The sequence below is a fragment of the Geospiza fortis genome, unplaced genomic scaffold (assembly GCF_000277835.1).
Source record: "Geospiza fortis unplaced genomic scaffold, GeoFor_1.0 scaffold112, whole genome shotgun sequence".
NCBI lineage: Eukaryota > Metazoa > Chordata > Aves > Passeriformes > Thraupidae > Geospiza > Geospiza fortis.
The window spans coordinates 459,887-487,486 of NW_005054298.1; the positions used below are offsets into that span (position 1 = coordinate 459,887).

The 27,600-nt window shown below is 43.0% G+C and overlaps 1 protein-coding gene across 3 annotated transcripts; it reads right to left on the reverse strand.

Moving 5' to 3' along the window:
* Positions 1-318: 318 nt before the first annotated feature.
* Positions 319-22,707, reverse strand: EPC2 (enhancer of polycomb homolog 2). Of its 3 annotated transcripts, none has more exons than XM_031057866.1 (13): positions 22,438-22,707; positions 16,678-16,823; positions 14,150-14,356; positions 13,433-13,581; positions 13,112-13,244; positions 11,992-12,207; positions 11,607-11,696; positions 10,970-11,115; positions 10,527-10,870; positions 6,531-6,661; positions 4,765-4,924; positions 2,871-3,204; positions 319-1,602 (listed from the first exon to the last, which is right to left on the reverse strand). In XM_031057866.1, the coding sequence occupies exons 1-13, from the start codon at positions 22,622-22,624 to the stop codon at positions 1,530-1,532; spliced, it is 2,316 nt and encodes a 771-aa protein (XP_030913726.1). In that variant the 5' UTR covers positions 22,625-22,707; the 3' UTR covers positions 319-1,529. The 3 variants fall into 3 exon arrangements, with proteins under 3 accessions (XP_030913726.1, XP_030913723.1, XP_005415777.2); XM_031057863.1 differs by having other exon boundaries at positions 6,531-6,667; positions 22,438-22,706; XM_005415720.3 differs by having other exon boundaries at positions 6,531-6,667; positions 11,992-12,180; positions 22,438-22,705.
* Between the last annotated feature and the right edge of the window lie 4,893 nt (positions 22,708-27,600).

Genomic DNA, 27,600 nt, shown 5'->3' on the forward strand with positions numbered 1-27,600 from the left:
ATTACCACTCCATTTTTTCCTTTCCTTAGCTAGCCTTCTGATGAAATCCTTTCTTCTCTTCTTTTAGTATAGTTTTAATACAACAAATCAGCCTTCTAAACATGGAGTCAGATCCTCATCTCTTCCCTCGTCCTGGAAGCCCTGTGAACAGCACCACACCATCCCACCCCTCCCCTAGCACAGAATTATCCCATCACCTGCAGGCTTCTGGAAATCAGTGCATATGCTGGGATCAGAGGATCAGAGTCCCTGAGCAGCCTCCAGAAGCGCTGCTGCCCCTGCCTGCACACTGTGAAATAACCACATATGCACCATGGCCAGGTTTTGATATGTATTTTTATTTCCCTGCAGTTTTCACTTATCAAGAACAAGTAACAGGGAAAGTTGTCTGAACTAGTGCATAAACAAACATTCGGAAACACCACTACACGTATCTAATGTACAAGAACCGTATAAAAAAAGTCACTAAAACACTACACTACCAAGGTGTCCAACGCTTACAGTCAGACTTTTTCCAACCCGTTACTTGCCTTGTAGCCACAGGAAAACTCTCCAAAATTGAAAAGACAATCTTGCCACAACCCTCCCTCCCCCCCCCACCACCTGGGATGGCTCGATAGCTAGACATCCAATAATGAATTATTGCAATGATATAGAATGCAATACATACCTGGTAAAATATCCTTTAATGTGGTGTGGTACAGTTTGAAAGCCGGTTAAAATACGCAGTCTTCGGATAAAATGGCATCAAGGTGAAAATTGTCTCAGATCTGCACATTTGGACATGTGGCAGATGCATAATTTTCCTAGTCAGTTTTTTTTTTTCCTCTCCTGTGTAATTATTTTTTATAAACTGGTATTATAAATAGAAATATACATTCAAAATATATGGAAAAGTGAGTTACTACATTAAATTTGCATGTATCGATCCATCCCTTTCCCCTGCACAGTAATAGAAAATACTATTTTGCCTTGAACTTCATATTTGACAGTGAAATGCCACTAAAGTATTTACCAAAAAGTCCATCTAGTCAAATTGTGAAACAAAATGAACCAAGTGAAAACTTTACATTTCCTTTAGAAAAAAATTACAAGAATTTTGTTTCCTAGCTATGAATCTTTAACTTTTTTTTTTAGACACAAAGTTGCATTTATTTGTACAAGATACAAAATGTAAACATGGCAAAATAAATAGTTTAAACAAGTGATGCAGGATCCCATGTCATGCTCATGATCCCATTAAAGAATTATTTTTTAATCCATTCAGTTGCAAATTCAAGTGCAAAAGCATGATGATGAATATCTACTATTCAAGTAACAGAAATAATATTGATGATACAAATAAACTATTTTACAAGGTAGTGATTTTCCCAATTTTACAAAATTTACATTATATATCGACTTAATACACGATATAATGGGAGTCCATTCAGGTCTGGGTGAGTTCTCTGTGATCCACAGAGTGCTGTGTTTGCATTCAGCTGGAAAAGAAGGAGCACACCGTGACCCAGCTGGGGACAGCTTGGAGGTTATGTCACTTCCATGGCCACTGTGGTCTCTGCGATGCCGTTCAAGCCCAGGCGCTCTGGCTCATGGTTCTCTCTGCAAGGAAGGAGCATCCCACAGTCAGAGCACATCTCACACACTTCTACTCATTGCTTTCATATTTTCACACAGCTGTTAGCTGCACCTTAACACACACACTGCAAGCTTTATTTGGAAGTAAATACGGGCACTCGACAACTGCTCTTATTCAACAGTGCAGGCCCTTCTGTGAGATTATTGCATTTAACTGTCCACTGCCAGCCTGAATTATGGATTAGATCCCTAAAAGCTCTTCTGAAGGAACAAAGTCAAGATATGATAACTCAGCATCAGTTATTCTGTTAATGCACCAAGTGGTGCATTCTGCCTCATTCTGCTTCACTCGTTTACTAATACCCAGTTTTTACTCTTCCAATTGACAAACATGACTTTGTTTTTTGAAACCCCATATAATCCAGGAGAGACTTCAAAAAATCCAAATATTGCCATTTTCAGAAAAATTTGCCAATTGCACAGCTCCTGCCACTCCTATGAAACATCATCTAAGTATCCTGAAATAACAGTGCTGCTGTTCAATGAGAATAAACACCTTAATGGTTGGACTTGATGATCTTAAAGGTCTTTGCCAACCTAAACAATTATGAATTATGATTTTATATGTAAGATATGGGTTGTCACTTTCCTGGTGTGTGTTTTACGTAAATATGTAACACATATATCCATATGTAAATATAAAAGTACATGTGCCAGCCTGTACCTTACAATATTACACAATGATTTAGAGGGAACAAGAGGAAAATATGACAGAATCTACTTGACAATGTTGCATGAAAAGGGACAAATAGAATGATTAAAATTCAAACACAGTAGAAGTTGACCAAAAGTACAGGTGCCTAAAGGCAGGGCAGGTTATTTGAGGGGTTAATTTGCAAAATCAGCTCTTGTGGTTTGCCATGGCCATGCTCAAGGTGCTGAGAAGCCTCTCAGAGGTGGAACAGATTCCCTCTAGCGCAGAGCATGAGCATGGAGAGGACACAGGCTGAAGGTGCACCAGGGGAGGGTCAGGTGGGACATCAGGAAGGATTTCTCCATGGAAAGGGCTGTCAAGCACTGGAACTGCCCAGGGAGGTGAGGGAGGCACTGCTGAGGTGGCACTCAGTGCTCTGCTTGACGAGGTGAGGATGAGTCCCAGGTTTGACTCTGACTCTGGTGATCCCAACCCAAACAATTCCATGATTCGAGCACAAAATTAATAATCCCAAACAATTCCATGATTCAAGCTCCCACAAAAACGGGAGCTGCTGCAGCCCTGTCCCCACACTCACCTTGCTATACTGCTGATGGCACTGCTGGGAGTTACCTTTGGCACTCTGTCCATGCTGGCAGCAACTGTGGCAAGTTTTAAGGCTGTTGGCGAGGGCGCTGAAGTCCGTGTATTGATATGAACATTGACTGGAGACACAACGCTGACGTTGTTGAGGTGCACGGCGCTGGGCAGGCAGGAATTGTTCATGGGGAGAGGCTGAGGGCTGCTCGTGCACAAGGCTGGGATTAAGTGGTTTGTGGTGCTGTGGCCAACTGTCCTTACGAGCTGTACAGTTGAGATCCCTGGGCTGGAGGATAAAGCCATGTTGGTGGAGTATAAAGTTCTGGAGGTTCCTGTTAGGCAGAATAAATGGTGGGTGTTAAAAAGGTGACATTTCTTAGATGAGAAGGCAAAGATTAACCTCAAGGGCAATGCTTTGAGAGTGTAAGTCATTGATGTCCATATTTTACAGATTCACAAAACGGTAAAAGGCAGAAGTGGCAGCTTGCCATTGATGCCTTAGGAATTAGCTTTTATATTTTCCAGATCCTGTACTGCTCTAGGGTATAACTCTAAAACTCCACAGCCTGTCAGCTGCTGTTCTCCTGTTTTATTCAGACAATCCCTCTAGGCCTGAAACTCAGACACCTCACTGTCTCAGGCCCAAAAAGTGTAAACAAAAGTGAGGGGGGGGACCAAACTGGGGGTATGTGACTTCATTACCTGAAAATGTAATTGGAGGATTAACCCCTGATACGCAAATGGACCAAACTCATAATTATCTGAAACACTCATGCCCATTGTCCATTTTGTGTGTGGCCTCTCAGAGGCTTCTGGCTGCCCAAGGTGCATCTACTGAAGGACTTTAATAAATACCTACTTTTATTCTCTTAATCTTGTCTAGCCTCTGTTCCAGGTAGCCACTCCAAGGCACCACCCTGTGTCTGATCTTCCACCCTCAGAGCACTGCCCTCTTGGATATGAACTCAGAGAATTACACACAGATCTCTCTCTCTCTCTATCCTGGAACTGCTCCAGTTTATTGATTTTATTCAGTCGAGTTTTTTCTCCCTCTATTCATTTCATATTATCATTAACCCAGCCTAGCAGAAGGTCTATAAAACTAATCACATCATTAGCTGCTAAAACAACAAATTACTTTAAAAGCCTCTTCTTTGTCTTGGCAGCCCAAATCCCATTTGCCTCTTGGCACTGTGGAGATGGCACCAGCACAAGCAGCACCACAGGAGGGTGGCAGGGGGCACTGAGTGCCCATGGCTGCACTTTTTGGGACAAATCCTAAATGCAGTGAAACCTGAGGCAAACAGTGATGTCAGAAGAATTGCCAGTAAAGGTTGGTTAGCACATTTTTGGCTGAATATACAAGTGAGGTAACAACCAAATAATGAATCAACTTCATTTCCTTCTCAAAGTACTTAAATGTTTTAAGCAGTTGATTTATTCTTTCATTACACACTCTCACTGGTTTTAAAATACTGTCATCTAGACTTTTGATCTGAACAGGTTATTAGAAGATAAAGACTACCAAAGGAAAAGCAAACAATGCTCTTCCAAGGTAAAGAGCACTTGGTGGTTTTATATCCATTTTAACAACATCTGTTGGACAAGGCTCTCAGGCACAGGGTGGGATCCTCAGGGCTGTCCTGTACAGGGCAAGGAGTTGGACTTTGGTCATCCTTGTGGGACTCCTCCAACTCAGGACATTCCATGATTCAAACCACTGCTCCAAAGTACTTCAGAGAACAATACTTAAAACGATCACAACGAAGAGATTTGATTTTCTTTGTTGTTATTTAATAATATTTTAGAAATCAGCAATAAGATCAGTTGATGGTTAAGAGCAGCTGACATTCTCAGCTCATTCCAGGCTGGGATTTTCAAGGCCTCCTCACCTGAAGGCTGGACAACACCGTTGATATTGTTGTGGCTGGTGTTCTGCTCCTTGGCTCCCTCGCTGCGCCCGGGGCCCGGGGCACTGACCACTGCAGAGGCAGCAAAGTGGGCACTGGCTGAATCCAGGGTTTTGGACATGCAGTCAGAGGTGCTGGAGCCCTGCAGGAAGAGGAGAAGGTGGTTCTCAACCATCCAAGTACAAAAGGAAATATGCCTTAGGATTGCTACAGTGCACAAGCAAAGCAAATAAATAAATACAGCTTCCACGTGTGCCCTCACGCACCACAACGTGGAATATTTCTGTGTCACCAGAGTGATGAGAAGCTGGAAATCAGTGTCCAAAGGAGGGCTACACAAGTGCTGCCCAGTGCAGCCAGGCCAGACCTCAGCACAACAAATCACTTTTGTTCTGTGTTGTTCCCCTGGAGAGGGAAAGGTTCTGGGGAGAGCTCAGAGCCCCTGGCAGGGCCTGAAGGGCTCCAGGAGAGCTGCAGAGGGACTGGGGACAAGGGATGGAGGGACAGGAGCCAGGGAATGGCTCCCACTGCCAGAGGGCAGGGATGGATGGGACATTGGGAATTGGGAATTCCTGGCTGGGCTGGGATTGCCAGAGCAGCTGGGGCTGCCCCTGGATCCCTGGCAGTGCCCAAGGCCAGGCTGGATGGGGTTTGGAGCAGCCTGGGATAATGAGAGGAGTCCCTGGGAGAACTGGACGGGCTTTAAGGTCCCTTCCAACCCAAACCACAGAGGATTCCCCATGTTTGGAGATGTTTCTTCTAAGAAAACAACCATGTCTTAAACCTTCTCTGTTCTGTCTCCAGGCAGCTGCAAACCTCAGGGAAGTTCAGGATTTGTGGTACCTCCATTCTGTGACTTGTGCCACAGAATAAGTGCCCAGCACATTCTGGAATCCCCCTCTGTTAGCCCAGTTCCTACTGGAAAGGCTCACCATTCTTACTGGAAAGAATATTAATTCTGCAATTTCAATTTATATTAACTAAGAAAATGACTTTGCAGAGAAACTTGAAATGTTTTAAAGATCCAAAATTCATTTGTTTTGTTTAAATATTTTGGCATTGTTTCTTTACACTTACAAAAAATGTCATCAGTATCTGCCAAGACAGAAACCCTGATTAATTGAAGTAGAAAACCCTGAGGGGAAGGGACAACCAGCACAAGCAATTAGATATAAAATGCTCAAAGGAATATACATTTTCCTAGTAATAGACAACAACAACAGCTTTTCTACTTTATTGGGAAGAAGCTAACAGAAAATTAAGTGCAATGGAAAAATATGTAACGTGTATATCCATATGTAAATATAAAAATACATTTTTGTATTTTGCATTTTTCCCTTGCAAGGGATTCCAGAGGAAACATGGGATTCTTCTAGAAGCCAGAATATGCAAATATGCAAGGTGTCCTTTTCCTCTCAGAGGTACCAATTTTTAGTGCTCACTGAGTATCTGTTCATAACAGAACACATTACCTCAGAAGGCAATTTTAATGAAGTCTCTTCAGAGCACTTACAGACAGGAGGACAAAACCAGTGAAAACAGGAGGAGTTGAGAGCACACATTGGTATTTTTACACATTCGGCTACAAAGTCTCTTCCTCAACTTGTAAAATGCAGCCAACTTGTTAAAAAACCCCTGAGCAAAGTGTTTTAAATTCCCTCTGAAACATCCCACACTTGCTGGGGTGTCCCATTGGTCGGTGAGAGAAGCCCTGTGAACAAAAGGAGCATGCAGGGTGGGAGCAGTACCTGTGCTTTCAGATGTGTCTGTTGGGAGGAATGCTGAGATTGCTGCTTCTGCTGCAGCTGGGCCAGCTGCTGCCTCTGCATCTGCACTAACTGCTGTTGGTGTGTCTGGAACTGCTCCTCTGTGATGCCCCCTGTGACTTTGGGAAAGAAAGGAGCCACAGTTACACAAAACACACGTAGAAAATGCAAGAGTGCAGCTAAGGTGGGTGAGGATGGCAGAAATCACGTCAGATGCACCCAAAATCTTCACAGATTATGTAAAGGAGAGGTCAGGCTCTGTTTGTTCGTTGTGTTCTTTCATGGAACTCATTTGTAACAAAAGAATTCAGAGCTTTTGTTGCTTTTAAGCAGTTTCTATCTTTGGTGGTTTTATCCCCAGTAGCTTTAGGCAAAAGCTCAAGAGAAATGATTTGCCTGGCTTTCAGGAAAGAAGCACAGCCTAAAAATCAGAGCTGAGGACAAAGCACCCTGGCCTGAGCTGGGTGCCTTCTCTCCCAGTGAACACTGGGAGAGGATTCCTGGACAATTCCCCTTTCCACAGCCCCTTGCTGTCCCTTTGCCAACAGCAGAAAGGACCCTGAGGGAAGCACACAACTGGCATGGGGTGGTTTTATCTGCCAATTATTGTTTTAAATGCTCTAAGAGTGCAAGGGTGCCACAATAAGTTTATTTTTGAGAACCAGGTTAATGCCACCCCAGTAATCTCCCAGGCCCAACACATGAAGGGAATGAAGTTAGAAAAGCTGGTTTTAATATTCTCCCCCTGGAGAATGTGCACATTTGGTACACTGAAAATACTGGGGGGGTTTGATGCTAAAACCTGAGCTGCAGTTAACCCAAGAACTGAGTTCTCTGGGGAGCAAGTGAGGAGAGAATTCACTTCCCAAAGATCCCCATGAATACATTTCAACACCTCATCCTCAACTCTGTTTCTGCAGGACTGAAGCTGTGCTGCACCTCAAACACCTGGATTCTCAGGAATATCCTCCTATCCAGGGACACTGAGCTAACATTAAAACAAAGAGTTTTATCCATCTTGCAGGGTTTGACTCTTCCATTCACCACTTTTAGTACTCAGGGTTCTCCTGAAATTCCACTGGGAAAAATACCAGAATCAGGACTGCTTAGAAATTAGAACTGAAACTTCTTCTTTACTGCTACATTATTAAAGCAGGTTTCAACCATATTAGGAGAGCACTTAAAAGTCCAATTATTAAAAAATTAGTCCTCTTAAACTCTAGCAATATTATAATTTCCAACTTTGGTTTATTTTGCATTTTTAGCTTTACTTTGTTCCTCTCACAGATTGTTACCTAGAATTTAATTCCAAGTTACATCAGCTCAACCTGCTACATTCCCTCACAAAACACATGGCACTGCTGAAGGCACCACGGCCAAGAACAGCATTATGGAATATTACATATATTTCTATTTTTAAGTTCTGAGGTAACAAGTCCCAGAAAATGTGTTTTGTTTTACAGAAAGCTGTTTAAGAACAAGGTGAGATTTCACATTTTCAATCTCCTTTCCTTCCCAGTTTTGTCACAGACCACAGAATCATGGAATACTCTATTACAGGACACAGGGAAGGTAATCCAGAATTCAATATTCCCTTGCTCTGCCTGCATGTGCCTGAATTTCAGGTATTTATCCAGTGGCCAAGCTGTTCACCTTGTTATAAACCAGCAGAGGCTCATTAGCACATTAAATATCATTTGCTTCTGCCAAATCAAACACCTGGAGGGTCCTGGCCAAAAAAAGAGCAAACTTTGACCATGCCCCAAGGCAGAGCTGTGAGCAGGGTTAAGAGCTCTGCAGCTTCAGGGGGTTTTTAATTTCATCAGAGCCTGACTGGGCTGAAAAACTGCACCACAAAAGGGGAAAAAGTCACTTCAGCTTTCAGTTCCAGGCTCCTCTCTCCTTGGAAGGTTTGGATTGTGTCACTTCTCTCAGGACCTGAAGGCTTTAACCAAAGACCATCCTCTGCAGGCTGCCCCAAAAGTGGCATTGCTTCAATTACTCCTACGTGGCATTGAAGGCTGGGGAAAAAATACCTCTAAGAGTAAAATTTTGTTCCACAAACAAAACCCTTCAGCTGGGAATAGCATCATGTGCAACTGACCTCTCCCTAGGGACACCCTTTTCCCATTTGCAGTGCTTACAACATGAGCAAGAGAATAATTCAGCTCTAAAAACTGGTTCTTGGTTCATGCACTCATTAGGTATTTTGAAGAAAAGTCTAGTCCCAGGCTTTTCAAATAAAAAAAATTCTGTCTGTACAATGCATTTGAGGAAATGCCAGAGCTGCTTTACTAGTACAGGGGAAAAAAATATAACCCAGAGGTAATTTTAAATATTCTTGTGTACCAAAAATCAAAGGAACTCCCCAATTCTCTCTGAAATAAAATAATAAAAAAATAAAAATAATAATTTTAAGTATTGCCACCGTTTCCTCTGGAGGGAATATCAAATCATCTGTAAAATTAACTGATTTCAACAATCACTTCCCAAAGAGAATGACTTCAATAAATGCAGCAAAAATGCCTGAGCTCATTTAATGCACAACCAGACTCTGACCAGCCCTTTTAAAATTTATTCCCTATTTACTAGTGAGGAAATCCATCAGCAGTGCCTCTTGCTGGTTCAGTTATTTGGGGAAGAATTCTGTCGTCTATTGTGTCTGATCCTGTTCCAGGATTGCAGGATCTGGTTTGTAATTTAAATCTGTGACAAAAAAGGTCCTCCCCAGCCATAAATTCCATGCATAATGTACTTCAACTACTGAGGGATTTCCATTTAATTTAAATGTATTCCTCAGATGATTTCTAAAATTATACCACGAGTTTATTACTATTCCTCCAAAAAGTGGCTTGGATCCATCAGATTTGGTTTTATTCATTTTTCAGCTATTTCTTTACCAGCTCTTGGTGTTTATCAATGATCCCATCACACTGAAGTGCCCCTTTCTGCCCCAGCTGTGATCCCTCAGGCCTTCAAGGTCTTTCAAAAATAACGATATGAAATATGTAATACATGATATCTGGTTTTTCATGCAGCAGGAAAATGCTCCTGTGCCAATCTTTCCATGGCAGAGAACAATCTGAAGGTTACAGTGACCATACTGAGAAGCTGGGGAAGTACTGGGCTGGAATAAATATTCTGTGCCTCTGTCAGAGCAATTTAATAGTACCCAGGAATTCTAGAGATACATTATTGGAGAATAAATATCCATTCCTGCAGCTTTGAGAGAGATGGGACATTCCACAATCACAGAAATTATGGAATTCAGAGGCAGTCTATTCTATTATTTAATTGTCCTGGTTTACAAAGCAGGATGAAGGGGGGATATACTCAGCTGCTTGTTGTAGGAGATCTCATTTGCTGGATCTCCAAATTTCCAGATTTTTGAAGTATGAAATGCTTATGACTCTTTTCTAATTATAAAGAAGTGACAGTGTTAAAACTTGAGCCATTATAACTCTAGCTCATGAAGCAAGTGATGCAAACACTGCTCAATTTAAGCTTAAAGCACTTTTTTTCATCACTGGATGCTTCCACTATCAACATTTTTACCATTTTCATGCCTGCTCAGGGCACTTAGGAACTTCCTACATTTGTCTGAGTCAAAAATGAAAACTGCCAACAAAAATGAGCCACACCCACCCTCCCCAAGAAACCACCAGCTTTGTTTTGCATTCATAACGAGCATCCTTCTACCCTTAAACAAGGTTAGGCCAATTAGTGCCATTAAAATTTAATTAGACCTAAACAATTCTTCATATGAGCAGAATCCCTGCTTTGAATAAGGTTTGAATCCAGCACTTCAAATTCTAATGGAAGCAAAGCAGGAGGAAGAAGTGTTTGTGGGAAGTTTCTGGATGTCAGGCTGCAGCTGAGGTTAGGTCCACAGCAGTGCTGAAGATCTCACCAGTCCAGCCCCAAAGAAAACCAAAATTCAGTATTTTAAATGCCAGAAGCAGCCAAATCCTTGCCTACCTGATATGCCATTCTTGCTGGTGTTCAATAAAGCTACAGATGCTGCAGAGACTCTTTTATTATTCACAGTCTGCCCTGCTTTCCTTGAGGTACATTCTTCACTATCACTGTCCTGGAGATTGAGTAGCCTGGGCTGGAAACACTGCAGTCGACATGATCTGATATTGCTTAGGATTTCAGGAAGGGACAGTCTGTTTTCACAAGGTTTATTGGAAGCATTGGTCCGTGAAAAATTAGAAGAAAAGTCTAAAGTCTGGGAAGAGCTTGAAAAACTGCTCAGCATTTCCGGGTCAATCTGCCTCAAGACAGGATCGTGTTCTGTGGATATTCGGTCCATGATCACCCTGAGCAAAGAGGAGGAGGAGGAGAATCATTAGGTTCATCAGCTCTCTTTAATACTTTTATCCTTTGAAGGAGAATGAAGAATTAGAACCCAACTGTACCTTCCACCCCTGCCAATCCTCCTCCTTGCAAACCCTATACATCTCCTTGGGATTGTGAGGGTTGTAAGGCAATGCCTGAACCTCAGTTTGTCCAATTCTGCCAATTCTGGGCTTTCGGACGAAGAATTCGTTTGGTCCAAACGAGGCTGTGAAGAAAGAAAAGGCAATTTTATACTCCAGGGGTGCTTTGATGAGGGCACTGCTGGGTATCATGCACAGGCTTCAGGACAGAACACGTGGTTTATGTTGAGTTAACCAATAACAGCTTCAGTAGTTAAAAAATAAACTCTAATATTTAGGCTGTTAAATACTCTGCATCTAACAGCAATGGTTACATTGGAGAAAATGAAAATAAAAGTTTTCAGTCATCTCAACACCTTTTGGCAAAGGAATCAACTCACAGGCTAAGGGAAAAAAGAAAGGAGGGTGAATTCTAAGCAAGCGGGAAGTTCAGCTCGGAGCCTTCAGAGCCAAGCAGAAAAGGGGATGCTCCTGCAATTGTCTTTGGACTCAGCACAGCATCAAAGCTTTGGTGGTGAGAGTGGGAACAGAACTCCAACACTGCCACTATGCCAACCTAAATTTAAAGAAACCACCCCTAAACCCAACAGCACAGCATAATACTGCATGTTCTTACAGCATAATACTGGCATCCTGCTCTTCTCCTGAAAGCACAAGGTCCATCAGGATCATTTTCTTCTTCTGCTTCTGACACTGGTGAGGGTACCTGGACCAGAAAACAACATCATTCTTCCAAATGTCACATTTGGATAATTGTATTTGTTATAAAACCTTGTGTTTATGTAATGAGAAAACAATATCATTCTCCCAGCTGCCACATTTGTATAATTGTATTTATTATAAAAGTTTGTGTATGAACTGCCATGTTTATGACAGCTTGAAAAGAAAACTCAGTTTACACAAGGGCTTTTAAATCTAGGCGGAGTTGGGACAAGCCAGACTGGCCAAATGCCAGCGAACAGGAATGTCTGCCTTGTGTACGCTGAGATTTTGGGGGTTACCTGTGGGAACTCATCCTCATCAGAGCTGTGGAAGTCGTACTGTTTGATGTCACTCTTGCTGAGCACGGGCAAGGGCTCAGCCAGGGGCTGAGGGGTCACCACACACTCCAGCTTGGGCTTCTTCAGGTACTTCTTCTTCTGACGGACCACATCGGACACGTCCTCCTTCAGAGAGGAGTGGTGAGGGTGCTGCTCGGGGAAAACAAACAGAAAATTCTAAAAACTAAAGCATCAGCAAATTTCATTACTTCCAGACAGGCTGTTTGTCTTCCAAAGGCTCTGCAGGTATTTGAGACGTGTAATGCAAAATGTACTGAACACATTAAACCTCAGAAGCTTTCCTCTGATTGTTTTTACAGGTATTTATTAATAATCAGAGAGCTCTCAAGCCATGTCACTGCCTGAGAGGCTCCTCACTCCGCACTACACTCAGGGTATTGTCATTGAAATTCCTCTTCCAATTATTTTCTGAGATCTCGTTTTTCCCTGGCACTTTCAATTTTCTGAACTGCTCAGACATGTTCAAAAGAAACAATTTAATTTGTTTCCTGTTTCTCACAGAGCTGACACTTTTGAACAGATGTGGTGGTATTTGGGTTGGCTACTTAAGATTTCTCTCACATAAACCCTCTGCAGTGAGCAATTATTCCATCGATGCTGAACTGTCCACTTGAACACAAATGTTATTAAACTTCAAAGCTCCCATTTGAAAAGATTATTTCACTTGCAAAATTCTCCATTTGAAGGAGAAGCACCAGTGCAATTTTTAAAAAGTGTTGAAATTTACCCTGAATTAACATCCATCAATGCCTGACTGAAACTAACTGCAGAAATGGAGCTGGGCTTGGGAAGCAGAGGAGGAACACGAGGAATGCCAAAATTCCTGGAGGAATTCCGGGCTCTGTATGGAATTCTGGGACCACTAGGTGTCGCAGGTGCTAAATACAAATTTCCAGAGGTCTTCTAACTCTCAGCCTCACCCCCAAGCATTTTAACTCCTAATATTTCAGGTTATTTCTTTAGGGACAGGTCTGAATTCAAAGCATATCCAATGGGATGATGATCCCAAAGGAATGATGATCCCAGGAACAAGAGACTCATGGCAGGGAAAAAATCTTACCTTAACTTTACATTCTTGAACTTTGTGGTGGTTGCCATTGTGGAGAGATGATGGAGTTGTGCCCATCTCTTTGTCAGGTCTGTTCAGTTTCACTTCATTGAGGATTTCACCTCCATAATCACCCAAATGGTACCTGAAAAAGCAGGATTGAAACTGTAGGGCTGCATTTCCACTGGGAAATGTCTGAAAGACAAATCTTCCAACTGTGTTCACAAACCCCTTCTCTTTTAGTTTCTGAAGTTTACAATAAATAATGAAAGATGATTTCAAAGCCATTTAATGAAAATTTTAAACATTGGTTTTTATGATCTGGGATTTTACCTTTTCTCCACAACTTCCAACGTTAAATGCAACAGCTCCCGTTTTGTTTTCTCTCTCCTCTTAATCATCTCCAAAATTGTTATGGCTCTGCTAAACTCCCTCCTTAATTTCAACATCTTCTCATAAGATGCTTCATCGTTCTTTCGGTTCTGTTGAGAGATGAAACAAATTTTTAGTCAAAAGCAAAAGCCATGAGGCACAAACTGCAAAAATAAAGTTATATAATGCTGCTGCAAACGAGGCTCATGAGGACACTCCAAAGCAGCTTTTCCTAAAGCAGATCCTGTTTGGCAAACAAAGCCCCAAAAAGCAAACAAACCCAGTTTGAAGAGTAAGCTAAGAAGAACTTTGCATGTTTTGCTCAGATTTCTGGTCAAGCCAGTAGAAGTTTGTCAGAACAAGGAATTCAAACCTACAACACTTTCCCCACCTTGATTCCTTACACACAGTAAGGCTGTGCAGGTGTACAAAGGAGAATGCTGGGTGATTACAGATTTCCTGGTTCAAGTACAAAAACTGGGAATTGTTTCCCCTTTGCCCACAGAAAGGAAAGCTCCCAACCCAGCAGGTTGGTTGTGTGCCAGGCATTGCTCTGAGTTTCAGCTCAAAAAAATGGATGGACAGTAAATTGTCCCCTGCAAGACGCTGGACAGGGATCCAAATTATCCCTACCAATGGAGAAATGTACAATTCCAACAGCAGGGTCTGCCAAGTCACCTTTCTGGTCTGCATCTTCTCAGTTCTCCTCCTGAAGGCCACGTAGGGGTCGTTGTTGGTGGAGCCATCCCTCTTCTCCTGCTTGATCTGGGGGATGAGGGAGGGCCCCCGGCAGTTCTTGCGCTTCCTCACCCAGTAGTCATAGACAGCCTTGATCAGGTAATCGTCCTCGTTGAGCAGCAGTTTGGCCTCCTGAAGGGTCACAAGCTGCAGGGGAACAGGGACAAGTCCAGCTCAGACTGGGCTGCAGGGAAAGCCACCACACTCACACCAGTTGTGCACTTTCTGGATAAACTCTGTTATTTTCCAGCACCAGAGTAAAGGGATGAAAAAACTTTCATGGAAATTGAAGTCACCAAGTTAGTGTTCCAAATTTTTCTGAACCAGCAGCATCTCTTTCATCCAATGGTCTAGAATCCCATCAATCTTTCATGAAAACACTTTGAAACAACTACAAGCACAGGATAGACAGAAATTACTGCAGTCTGTAGGTCATGATTTGGGAATCACAAACAAAAGAAGTTTCTTATTGGTTAACCTTTACTAATGTGTAATTCTTTGGAGTTGAATGTTGATTCCCCTAGAAGCCAATTTACTTCTTAATTATTTCCCCCCAAATGTTTACTTTGTGATAGAACAGGACAATGCCCATCCCTGTTTATCCCAGCCTGGGGACACAAGGATGTTCACTTGTTTGTTATTTTAGTAGGTGGTAGTTCTACACAGATCATTTAAAGAGAAAACCTGTGTTCAGCTTTTTATATGGAAATCAGACTCTAAATAAATGGTACATTAGATTAACAGGCTCATATAATCTTCAACCCATTCATTAAACAAAAAGAAAATAGTATTACTTCAGAAAAAAGTCAGGCAGCACTTCATCTGCCCCATAATTTGAAAAATATCAACTGAACAACTTAATTTGCACTTTTGCAACGTGTCAAACTTTAATCTTGTCCCTACGTTAAGAGAAGCAAAAAAAGGAAACAACACATTTTGGAAAAATAAGGAAATCCTAAGTGTAACCATGGCTACTCTGCAAGTGTTAGTTCCAGCCCAAGCAGAATAAAACCTTTGCAATCTGTGGTAGAATTTAAAAAGCACTGAACTGTTCTTTTTTTAAAAAGGAAAAAGTATTGCTTAGAAATCATTTCAGTTTTGTCTTTTTGCTCCCTTTTTTCACTAACATATTTCCTATAAAAAACAAATCACCTCTGCCTTGAATGCACAGCTGGGGAAGTGAAGCTGAGCCTGTGTTTGCCTGCAGATGCAGAGTCCTTGTATAAATGCCCAGGAGGAAAGCCTGGAAGGCATTCCCAGCAACATCCTAAATTTAATATTCCAGGGATCAGGCACGGCAATTGGGAATTGGGAGCAGCACTCAAACCCCACCAGCCACTGCCCTGCCCAGGCTCCAATAACCTGCAAGGGTACCTTGTGTCTACAGAGAAAAACCTGTGTTCTTATAACATTTGATTTTTGAAAAGCATCTTCAAATCTTAAATTTCATTTCATTACTCCAGCAAAGACAAGTAAAACCAGCATCAGAGGGGTGAATATTGATCATGAAAAGTGATCACCAGAATGGCCTGAACTGAGAGCCAGAGCAGGAGTGTCTTTAACAAACCCCAATAAACCCAAGTACATGTTCAACAAGTATCATCCAATGTATTCCTTGTTTTTCCCTTCATTCCTATTTTCTTAGCATAGTAAGAAATTTCTGCCTTTCTGAAGTTCCTGTAATACAGAGAAAAATTCAATATTTTGGCCTTTTAACAGACAGCACTGAACTAAATCAGGCTAAGGAACTGAGGCAGAGCCATGGGTCCCACAATGGATTTTCCCCTCCCACAAAGCCTCATCTCACTGGGAAATAACTGCACCTGCTCAAACCTGACTTGCACAAACTGATCCCTCAGGTTTAGTTTTGGAGTAAATATTTTGGGCTTTTTCCCTCCCACAAAGCCTCATCTCACTGGGAAATAACTGCACCTGCTCAAACCTGACTTGCACAAACTGATCCCTCAGGTTTAGTTTTGGAGTAAATATTTTGGGCTGGAAGACCCTTCTCCAGACACTGCCCTCCTGGAACACCTCAGGATCTGATTTAACACTGGTACAAGTTAATTCACTGTCTGTGCTTCTAACCCTCAAAAACCAACCAGTGTCACTGCCCAGCAGAAACAAGTGTAACAATATTTGGATTTTCATATGTTTATAGCCATTTCTACACCTCCTGATCATCACAAGCTTATTCCATACCAACTGTGCTATAACAAGCTGTGTGTTTCTAACACACTATGGTCAGGAATTAAAGTTTAAAATCAGTCCCTGCAACCCCAAAAACTCCTTCCCCACACCTGTTTTATGTGAAGGTACCAATATTGACACAGGAGACAGCAATGTGATTCCTGGGAAACTGCAGACTCACACAAACACACTTCTGTTAGCAGGAAATAAAATCAAGCACTCAGCCAGAACCACCCTCCAGGAAAGCAAAACCTCCCAGTGATTTCTTCCCACCATACCTGACTAGAACTGGCTTTTTCAAGTCTGTCAACCATTATTTCAAACTGCAGTGGCTTGATTTCCATCTTCCTGTTCAGCCTGTTCAGAAGGGTCTCATCCTCAGAGTCCATATCATAATCTGGCTGTTCATTGTCCAGATTAAAGGCTGCAACACAAGAAATTGAAACGCTGGGTGAGTAACACACTCTGGACACACAGCTGTGATCAGAAACCAAAAAATGACTGAGCAAATTCCAGATCAGCACTTCTGTGCCAGAACACTTTTTTTATGCTGAAAAGTTTCCCCATGTAACACACAGCAGGGAGAAGCTGCTTGTCTCCAACTTCCAATATGAAAGGAATCCAAGAAGTTTCATTTGAAGTGACTTGAAGGGGTGATAGGCACAGAAACTTTGATGTATCTTTGCAAAGCAAGAGCAAAAATGCTTGATAGTACTGATATAATACAGCTCCTCCAGAATATCATGGCAGGATAATAAGAACTAAGACCATTTTCAATCAAATTCCAGACTTGGAGAAAAAGCATTTACACTGAAGTCCCAATATAATTTCTGTTGCCCATGTTTAAACAGTACAACAAACCTAAAATGTTAAAATATTTAACAGACTAAACTTTTTCTGGTTTTATGTAACTGTAGAAATCCTAGACCAATCCTATGGGAATTGTTACTACTTCTCCAAAAACACCTCAGCTGTGGGTGCAGAGCCTGACAATTCCTTCAGGCTCTCCAAATAGTCAGTTCTCAACTTCTCAGCAAAGCTCATGTCTTTATTACTAATTGTGCTAATTAGCTTCCATACTTGACAAAGTTCCTGGTGCTACTAAAAGCAGAAGGAAGTTCCCATTCAGGTAACACAGTAGAAATAAAACTTTACAACAAATATGAGTAAATTGCACATGACAGTAAGAACTGTTAACAGAAACATTAATTGTACACCTAATAAAACCTTGAAGGGGTGACACACCAGGAACAACACTCCCAGTAATTCAATCAGCACTGCAGTAACAGCAGTTAATAGGCCTGATGAAATATATTCTATTCTCAACAGACAAACAGCACTATCTTATCTCCATGCTCTTAACTTGTGGCTACACCAAGTGCTAATTTAAAAACCTCTGCTACTGAGCTGCCCTGTGTGCTTTGAGAGCACCTTAAAACAAAAACCAGGAGCAAAAGAAAAGCCCCCAAAAAAGTCTTTAAAACAAATCCCAGTGTTTTCCCTCCCACAGGCAGGTGGTCAGCAGTGTCCTTCCACATCTGAGCCTTGCCCAAGACCACTCTCTCTGCGATCCAGGGCAATAAATGAGCTAAACCCCTACCAGTGTTTATTTATTGATTTATTCAGGCACAGAAACTCAGCCAGATGCAGCTGGGAAGGGCTAAAAAGCAGCTCCTCAGCATCTTCAGCTCAAGCTGGTACCTCTGAGAGGAGACACTGCCCAACTGTACCAACTGTGCCAACAGCACTTGGTCAGAAGAGCTCTCTGACCTACCACACACTGTAACAATTTATTTGAGGAGAAAATAATAACAGGCTGTAACCATGTGTCAAGAACTGCTGGCAATATTAATTCAGCAATACAAGTTGCATGGCAAGTTTATTTAAGACACTGTCACTGGGCATGTGACCAAGAGCTCTCCAACAATTAACTGGGTATGAGACTTCAACTGCAGCTTTCAACATCACATCTGCCTCTCCAGCAGATCGCTGCTCACATGTGGACTGGAAACCATTCAAGTCCACAAAAAGCTCGCTTGCCCTCAGGCAGATGTTGGTCTCACATCAGAAAAGATGTCAGCCTATTTCCTGTCAGTAGATAATTCAATAATCCCCTGTGGACAAAATGTTTCCAGCCAGTTTTTCCAAGCCAGAATATCAGTGAGCAGGAGGATCTGTGACAGAAGATGTGATGTTGTTCACCTGTAACTTGTGAGCAGTGCCAGGAAACTTCCCTTCATTTCCACAATGGGAAGAGTCACTAAAAGGTCCTGAACCATCCAGAATAAAAGCAGGATCAAGCGAGAGGCAACCAGGAGACACCAAGACAAGCAAAAAGAAAAGAAGCAGCCCACAATTGAATCAAAAAGTACCTGAAAGCACCAATCACCCTCAGGAGCACACTGTGGACATCAGTGATGGGTCTCCAGGAGGGAAGGCAGGTCACTGCCAGCACCTCAAGGACCCCATGGTGCACCTCAGCTGGAAGCAGGGGGTCCCTCCCTCTCTCTGCTCACTGTTTTTGATGAATACTCAAGACAAGATAAAAGGCATCCAACAGGTACTTGCCATCATCAAATCCAGACTCATTTTGTCAAAGCAGCCCCCATCATTCCTGTGAGAACAGCAGCAGCCCTTGTCACACATCCCACTTCGCACGCCTTTCTGCCACCAGCAATGCTCTGTTGCTTGTGCCCTGTATTTCTCAGTGCAGCTCCTTTCAAACAGGGGGGTTTACATGGGGTGCAGGTTAATGACACTGCAGGGATGGAAGCACCACGTGTTTCTGTGCACACAGGAGGGCCACAAGCTCTCAGCAGCCTGGGGAGGTGTGAGGGCCTCAGGAATTGCAGGGTTACCACTTCCCCCTTGGAGTTCATCAGCACAAAGCTGGCTTGTTCCAGCACTGGGACTCCCATGGAAGTGTCCTCCTCCCCCATGTTCATTTACCACTCCTCAAAACACACTTTCAGCAACATCCTTAATCACCAGTTTTCTTCTTTCCCCAAGCACTGAGTGAACTGCAATTGCTCCAGAAAAAGCCATTTTTCACCCTGGAGCTGGCCTGCAGCGTGGCAGCTCCCTGGCTTCCAAAGCCATCACAAGACCCAGGTGTTTATGTGCCATGGATGGAACCATCCATCATCACTCCCTGTTCCTGCCCGGGCCATGGCAGCTGGGGGAGCTGCTGGAGAACCAGCCCTGAGCTCCAGCCCACCTGGACACCTCCTGCTAAATCCTGGGACATTCTCCTGACTCAGCATGAATCCAGACTTTTGCCTCCAGAGCACCTGCACTTCTACAGGGCACTGTCAGACAGGCTCCAGTGATCCCACCTGGGGAGTTTCTCCAGGAATGCTCAGGACCTGCTGTTGCAAACACAACATCCCAGTGATCCCACCTGGGGAGTTTCTCCAGGAATGCTCAGGACCTGCTGTTGCAAACACAGCATCCCAGTGATCCTACCTGGGGAGTTTCTGCAGGAATGCTCAGGAGTGCAAACACAGCATCCCAGTGATCCCACCTGGGGAGTTTCTCCAGGAATGCTCAGGATTTGCTGCTGCAAACACAGCATCCCAAAGATCCCACCTGGGCAGTTTCTCCAGGAATGCTCAGGAGTTTGCTCACTGCTGCTACAAACATAACATCCCAAAGATCCCACCTGGGAAGTTTCTCCAGGAATGCTCAGGACCTGCTGCTGCAAACACAGCATCCCAGTGATCTCACCTGGGGAGCTTCTCCAGGAATGCTCAGGAGTTTGCTCACTGCTGCTGCAAACACAACATCCAGTTCCCACCCTCTGCCACTCCACCCATTCCCAGCAGTACCTGCCAGAGGGATTTGCTTTTTTGTTTACCTGAGCTCCCCTAGGAGCCAGTTGATACTAACTCACACAAATGCAATTTGTTCCTCAGTGAAGTTACACCGAACTGGGTTTAACTTCACGAAATTAACTCGTTTCATTTAGCTAACTAAATTAAGGCTGTGGTTGCCCACTCGTGAAGCTGCCACAGGCACGAGTTCCCACTGAAACCAGAACTTCCAGTGCCCAGCAAACCACAGCCCTGCCACCCCCTGTGCCAACAGCAGCCACCAGGCCTGAGCCAAGGCGGCAAACTGATAAACACTGAGGGCCACCCAACCAAAAAATGAAAGAGAAACCTCCTGCCAAAAAGTTCCTTTCAAGGATGATTTGAGTTCATTCCCCACTTAATGAAAATTGTTTCACTGTTTCTGACTCATCTACCATCCCCTTAGCTCTAATTTAGGTCCAAGTTTACCAACTTAATCAATTTGGTAATTATCAATAACTTTAGATGCATGTCCATGTTATTGATGCTACAAATATTATTGGAAAATGATGAAGCATGCTGGAATAATTTTAACAGTTCAAGGTTTTTTCTTTACATTCAGCTCAGCATCACCTGTGTTGGTGCCACTGAGGTCAACTAACACCTGGAACTTTGCTTATTCACAAATTCCAGCCTTTACAAATAAATTAACTTTTCTCTGCTTGGAACCACTGATCCAAATAAACAAATGTAAAAAATATTAAAATCTTAGGCTACTAGAATCCCAGATAAACATCATTTGCCAGAAATACCCCCCAGTAAGTATGGATCATAGTACATGTCCTCCTGGCATTTTCCAACAGTTTACATAACTTCCCTGGCCAAAGTGGGTATTGCTGCTATTTGTGCTTTAAGATTAAAACAGAATTTCTAAGCAGTTTATGTAGCATAAAGCTGCCTTGTATCACACCTAGTCCATCCAGAATATGTGGGAAAAGTTATCTTGGAGCAGTATCTGATATTTATCTTCAGCTTAAATACCTTCTGTAATTCTGTCCAGAAAGACTGTGAGTCTCAATAAGACAAAGAAAACTTTGGCATAATATATTTAACATTTTTAGACATGTTTATTAACAATAATCACAGTGTTTCTGGCAGTGTCCAACAAAGAACAGAATAAAATACATTCCTCCACCAGCAGCTTGGTTTCAGTTCATTTAGCCTGCCTTGCTTCCAAGCTTGTTTCTTTTATTAAGGAGAGAAACAATTCCTTTTAGTTGATTTTTCTCCATCACCTCTATGGTCTCTATTGCATCACAGAGATTTCATTCTTTCCAAAATCTCCTATTTTGTAAATAAACAGTAAAAATTGGACACTTCAGCACGCTGCTGAGAAATGATGCAATAATTGAATCAAAGGCTTTGCTACAAAGGTAACTGCTGGGAGGAATCCAAGTGCCCAAATAACCCAAATCCTGCAAAGGACAAACATGAATTGTGTGCCAAGGAACAACTGAACTGCAAAAGTGTCACTTGTCAACAGAACATCAACCAAAAGAAATGGGAGAATTAATCCACAGCCCACAAGCTGAGATTAATGAGATCTTGTAAGACATAAGCTAAACTCATGCAGAATATTTAGTTTTATCTATAAAATAAACTCAGAGTTCCCTGCTGAAATGGGATTGCTCAGTGTTAGCCAAACTCAGACTGTTACCCAGAACAGCCTGAAGCCCAGGGGCTGCACAGCTGCCCTGCCAGAGCTGGGTTATGAGCAGCAGGACAAAGGCTGATTTCATCCCAAAAACTCTTCTGGTCTATGGATCTGCACTTACAGAGAACTCTGGAGTGAACAGGGGAGCAAGACAACCTCTGTCCTGCTCCCTGCATCAGTCCCAGCACCCAGGAGGCAGCCAGGCAGCCTCAGTTACTCCTTCTCAGGACCAGGAGGGACAAAATCACAGAAGTGAGGCTGGCTCAAGATTACTGCAAGCCCAAGAGCCAGGATGAGGCTCAGCAGCAGCTGCTGCACATGGACAGAGCATCAGCACAGAGCCAGCAGCAAAACCCCCACCTCCACCAGCAACTCAAATCTTCCAAACCTTGAGAAGATACTGGAATTTACACCTATAAATGGATTTCTGAGTCCTCCCACTGTGGCAACTCTGACCTCAAGACAAAGGTTCCTCAGGTGAAACAAGGAGGGGTTGGACAGACCCCACAACACTCCCAGTGCTTGGAACTCACGTTGGATGTGGATGAACTGCTTTGGTTGCTTGAACTCTCCTTTGTACAGACGATTGTAGTAGTTGACATTGCTCTCTGCTTCAGGGACTGGGATAACCATGCTCTCCTTCTTTTCTCTGAAAACTTGCTGTGCTGAGATGGCCCGTTGCAAATGATGTTCCTGCAAGGGGAAAACGGGAGAGCTCATTTCAGTGTCTGTACAAAGTGCATATAAGGACAGCCAACCTCTTCTCCCACTGTTCTCCTACAGGATAACAGAGTGGAGGCTCTGCTGGGCTTTAGAGGCCAGCAGGATCCTTGTTCCTAGGTGTGTTCTCCATCTTTTAGGGCTCCTAACTGATGGGAATCTTAAAACTGCAGCAAATGAACTACAAACAGATGAAGAGAACTTTGTTCAGACACAATCCACACCTTCCACCAGACTGGGAAAAAGACAAACATTCAAACTTCACAAAATAACCTCAGCAGAAAATTAAGGCTGGGGAAAGCCAAACTCAGCCAAACCTGTCAGAAAAAAAAAAAAAAAGTATGCAAGATCAGGCCTTTAAAGTCAAAAGAATAGCAAATTTCATCATTCTTGTCTTCCCAGTAATCCTTACTGATCTGCTGTTAGATGTTTAGCAAGCTAAGAGCAACAGGTAGAAGAGTTCTCACAGAATAACACCTGAAAAGCAAGGGCTCCCCAAACAGGTATCCCTTCATTTTATTCTTATGGGACAGAAGTCACAAATTCCACAGAATCACTTCAGGTGAAACAGAGATCACAATGAATGTAGCAATTCACAAAGATTTTTTTTTCCCACATAATTTTATCAGTTAATTTATTAGTCAACTCAGTGACAACCATCTACTGTTACAAGTCATTGCTAAGCTGTAACTTCTCTCTTAAAAGACTTTTCGTGTTAAAACCAAAACCACTAAATGTCTCAGGCTGAGACCCCAAGGCTGCCTTCTGTGTGTCCAGGGGAGTGCCATTCCTCACCAAGGCAGATCTCAGATCCTCACAGCCCTTGGGAAAAGTGAACTACCAAGTTCTCCAAACCCAGTATAAACTGAGAAAAGTGCAGCCTCCCAGCAGATGAACCAGGAGTGAAGGTCTCATTCTGCTTTTACTCTTTTCCAGATTTGAGGGGAGGGAGGGAGAGCAGAATATCAACTGGAAATCCAAGCTCAGCTCTGTCCCAGACCCATGGGACCTTACTTTGTTCCAGGGGCTGCAGCTGTCCCCAGCCATTCCCACACCCCCCACTGCTGGAACAGCACTTGTTTGAGCAGGGAAAAGCACACACACACACACACATACACAAAAAAATAAAGGGTTTGCTGCTCTCTGCTCCTGCCTTGGCTCTCTGGGGTGCCCCTCCCCACGGCTGACACTCCCAAGAGGCCAGGATCAACACCAGGAATGGGAAGGTGCCAGCATTCCAGCGCCTGCCTGGCACTGCAGCCTGGCACACACGGCAGTCTGGCACTCACACACTCTGCTACCCACTTGGAAATTCTCTCAACAACAAGATTTCCTCCTCTTTAATTCTACAGAGTGGTGTTTTTAAAAAGGGGGAGTGAAAGAAAACCCTTTTAAAATATGTAAATGATACTTAATGAACGATCCCCTTTTAAATGTTAAGATTTACAGAAACACAAATAATGCAAAATCAGAGCAGCTTTGGGAATCTCCTGCAGCAGATGAAGCAACATTAAATCAATCAGGCTCCCAAGTGAGTGCTATTAGAATGAAGACAAGCATGCAATCCAATAGCTGCTGTGATCTGCCTGAGTTACTCCACACTGAGTAAATCTGTCACTCCACCATTAAAACGTGTCTTGGAGAGCTTGGCACTGCTGAGTAATTCAACTCCACAGAAATGGTTTCATTACTGGGCTCCCTTCAACTGCTGTCCCTGGAGCTGTGTACCAAGAGCCCAGAACTGCTGGAAGGAAGGGTTTGATCTGCCCAGAGCTCAGAGCACCTTTAGGTTCTGCAGCCCATGGAAGGGTAATTGAGAGGAGTAATTGAGGCACAGGAGTTCCCAAGGAAGGCTGACAATAGGTGTTAGCACTCATTTCACTATAAAAAGCCTTGGAGCAGAACACAGCTTTCAAACAGAGATTTCAGCTTTCAGCACTGCTGCTGTCACTCCTCAAACAGCACAGCTCCAAAACACATAGATGAGCTTGGCAAATTTTAAAATTAGGGGGAAAACCTCTCATCTTTCTGCTGAGCATCAAGAACAGGAAAATTTAAACTTTAACTCCTGGAACAACTCTGTTTAAACAAAGCATGAAGATTTTTATAGAAAAGCTGGGCTAATTAAATAGATTTATTAAACCTGAAGTAGTGTTTTTACACTACTACAACATTTGGTCTGGTTTTCACTTTTTTCTGATGGTTTTGAAAGACACACAGTATTTAAAGCTCACACTTTGTTCTGCAGTAGGGCAGATGCAAAGGTCTTCCACAAAATAAAGGAGCATTAGAGATCCAGTGATGACAGCAAACAGAACGTGCTGCCATGGGAATAAAAAGGAGCCCCTGACAAAGAGTGATTACCCATTAATTCCTTAAAAAGCACATCCAGACCTTTCTGTCCTGTATGAAGACGAGATTTCAAACAAACACAGCTTAGACTGGGCTATTTCTTCAACCAGCAGCATTAGAGAGATGTAAATGTTTAGTGTGTGTAACACTGCTGCCTGAGCACATTTACACACTGAACCAGAGCTGCTCTCTGGGACACCACAATCCTTCCTTCCATTTCTCCCCAGGAGGAAAAAACCCTAAAATTCCTGCAATCCTGGTGCATTTACACACTGAACCAGAGCTGCTCTCTGAATCCCTCTCAGACACCACAATCCTTCCTTCCATTTTTCCCCAGGAGGGAAAAAAACCCTAAAATTCCTGCAATCCTGGTATCTAACCCCCTCAGTTTTGGTTGCAGACATTCAGAGCCAGGCTCCAAGCCCAGCTGAGAGCAAGGCACCTTCAGTGCCATTCCCTTCATGCCTGAAACCCCACAGATTTCATGTTCCCCTCAACTTCCTATCTGGGAGCTTCTTCACTACAAAACACAGGCAAACATCAGTAATAAATCAACAGGTATTGATCCTATTACCCTGAAGTTATTTTTGTTAAGCTTTAAGGCAAACAGTGATCAATACTAGATGATACTTTTTACATATTTTTTTACCAATATCATAGAATCACAGGATGGTTTGGGTTGAAATCATCTCATTCCAGCCCCCTGCCATGAGCAGGGATGCCCCAAACTGCTCCTATTTCCTTTAATCCCACAAACCAGAGCACTTGGACCCTACAGAACAGGCAGGGTTTTCCTTTCCTTTAATCTTTAATTCCCCTGCTGCCTCTCCCAAGTAATCTCTGAGAAACAGAGTTTATCAAAGTTTGAATAACTGCAAGGTTTTTGGTTGAGCATGGTTGGAGATGCCCATGGCTGAACACCATCTTCCACTGAAAAGTTCATCCTAAATCCCAAACTCCAGTGAGCAATTCCATATTGGATACAAACCCCTAGACAACAAAGCTGTAGGATTATATTTACCTGTTCCCATCTTCATTCCTTAAATTACACCATACAAACAAAGCTACATCTCTTTAGGTTGTTACACTGCTTTAACCCCAGAGCCCTCCACAGAAGTGGGATGGAAAAGTGAATTTATCAACAAATGTATCAATTTATCAAGAAATTGATCAATTTATCAATGAATTTATCAACAAACTGATCAATTTTTCCTACTCAAAATAAGCTATTTCCAGGCCAACCTGAAGTCAGCCTTCCAATCTATCTAAGCCAAGAATAGAATTCAAATTAAGAAAACAATTTAAATGTACTAAATATTTCACTTGTTAAACATTATATTCGAATTGGGACATTAAAAAAAAAGGAAATTTTTATCTTTAATATTGAGATTCAGAAGCTGAAAGTACAGAAGTGTAGTGGGAAATGTGCAGACTCATCTTGCAAAGTCTCAAGCACAGCGAGTAACACCTCTTGACAGCACTTGCAGAAAGAAGTGTCAGAAAGCTCAAAAGCTAATTTGGTCAGAAGCCTCCCTGCCTTGGAAAGCCTCAGCCCCATCTCCTCCCTCTGTGCACACAAACACTTTTTTTAGATAAGATTCCCAAGAGCACAAGTGTAAACTCGAGCAGCAGCTTTTGTTTTCTTGTGCAGTTAACCCTTTCAATCCTAGGGAGCTGTTTCACCCTCTTCCCCTCCCTGTGCTGTGGGATGGACAGAGGACAAGTGAAGTGAGGAGTCACACACAGAGCAGGAAATCAGCATGTGCACCACAAGAATTCCCACCCCTGAGAGCTGATACCCACTGCCTAACTCCCAATTTATTTTGAAAATTGAGCATTTCAGTCATTAGCAAAGTTGATAATATGCATTTTTCTACTGACTTGATAAAGACTTGATCTAGTCAGGAATTAGAGCTGTTTCCTCTTGCATAGAGTGTCCCCTTAAAACATTGGATTAATTCTCAAGTAATGCAGGGCACTGGGAAAACCATAACAATCCCAATATTGAGTGGAAACCAACACACCCAAACCAAGGCTTTGGAAGACAACTGCACTCAGTTTCCCTGAGGAGTTTCCAACACTCAGAGGAAGGAAGCTGGAGGAAACCCACAAGAAACAGAAGATACACAAGTGGAAAGGGCTCTGGAACCACTTCTCAGTTTCACTTTTGGCCATATCAAGCTTTTCCAACATGATATCCTCCACCCTTTCTTTAAAAAAGAAATAATCACAAGAACCACCTGCCCCACACTTGCCTTCCAGACTGCTGAACTGTGACTACAGGCCAAAAAATGTACCAAGGGTTGGCTCAGCGAATAGAGGCAGGGGAAAGTGAATCAAATGGGGCTGCTCCATCCTAAAAATTCACACAGGTCCCTGGAATGGGTGAAATCCATCCCGGGAGGGTGGGCAGGCCCTGGCACAGGTGCCCAGAGCAGCTGTGGCTGCTCCTGGATCCCTGGAAGTGCCAAGGCCGGGCTGGACAGGGCTTGGAGCAGTGGAGCAGCAGGGAGGTGTCCCTGCCATGGCAGAGGTGGCACTGGATGGGCTTTAATGTCCCTTTAAACCTAAACCAGTCAGGGATTTGCTGATCCATCACTTTCTTCCCTTTCCCAGCTGTTCAA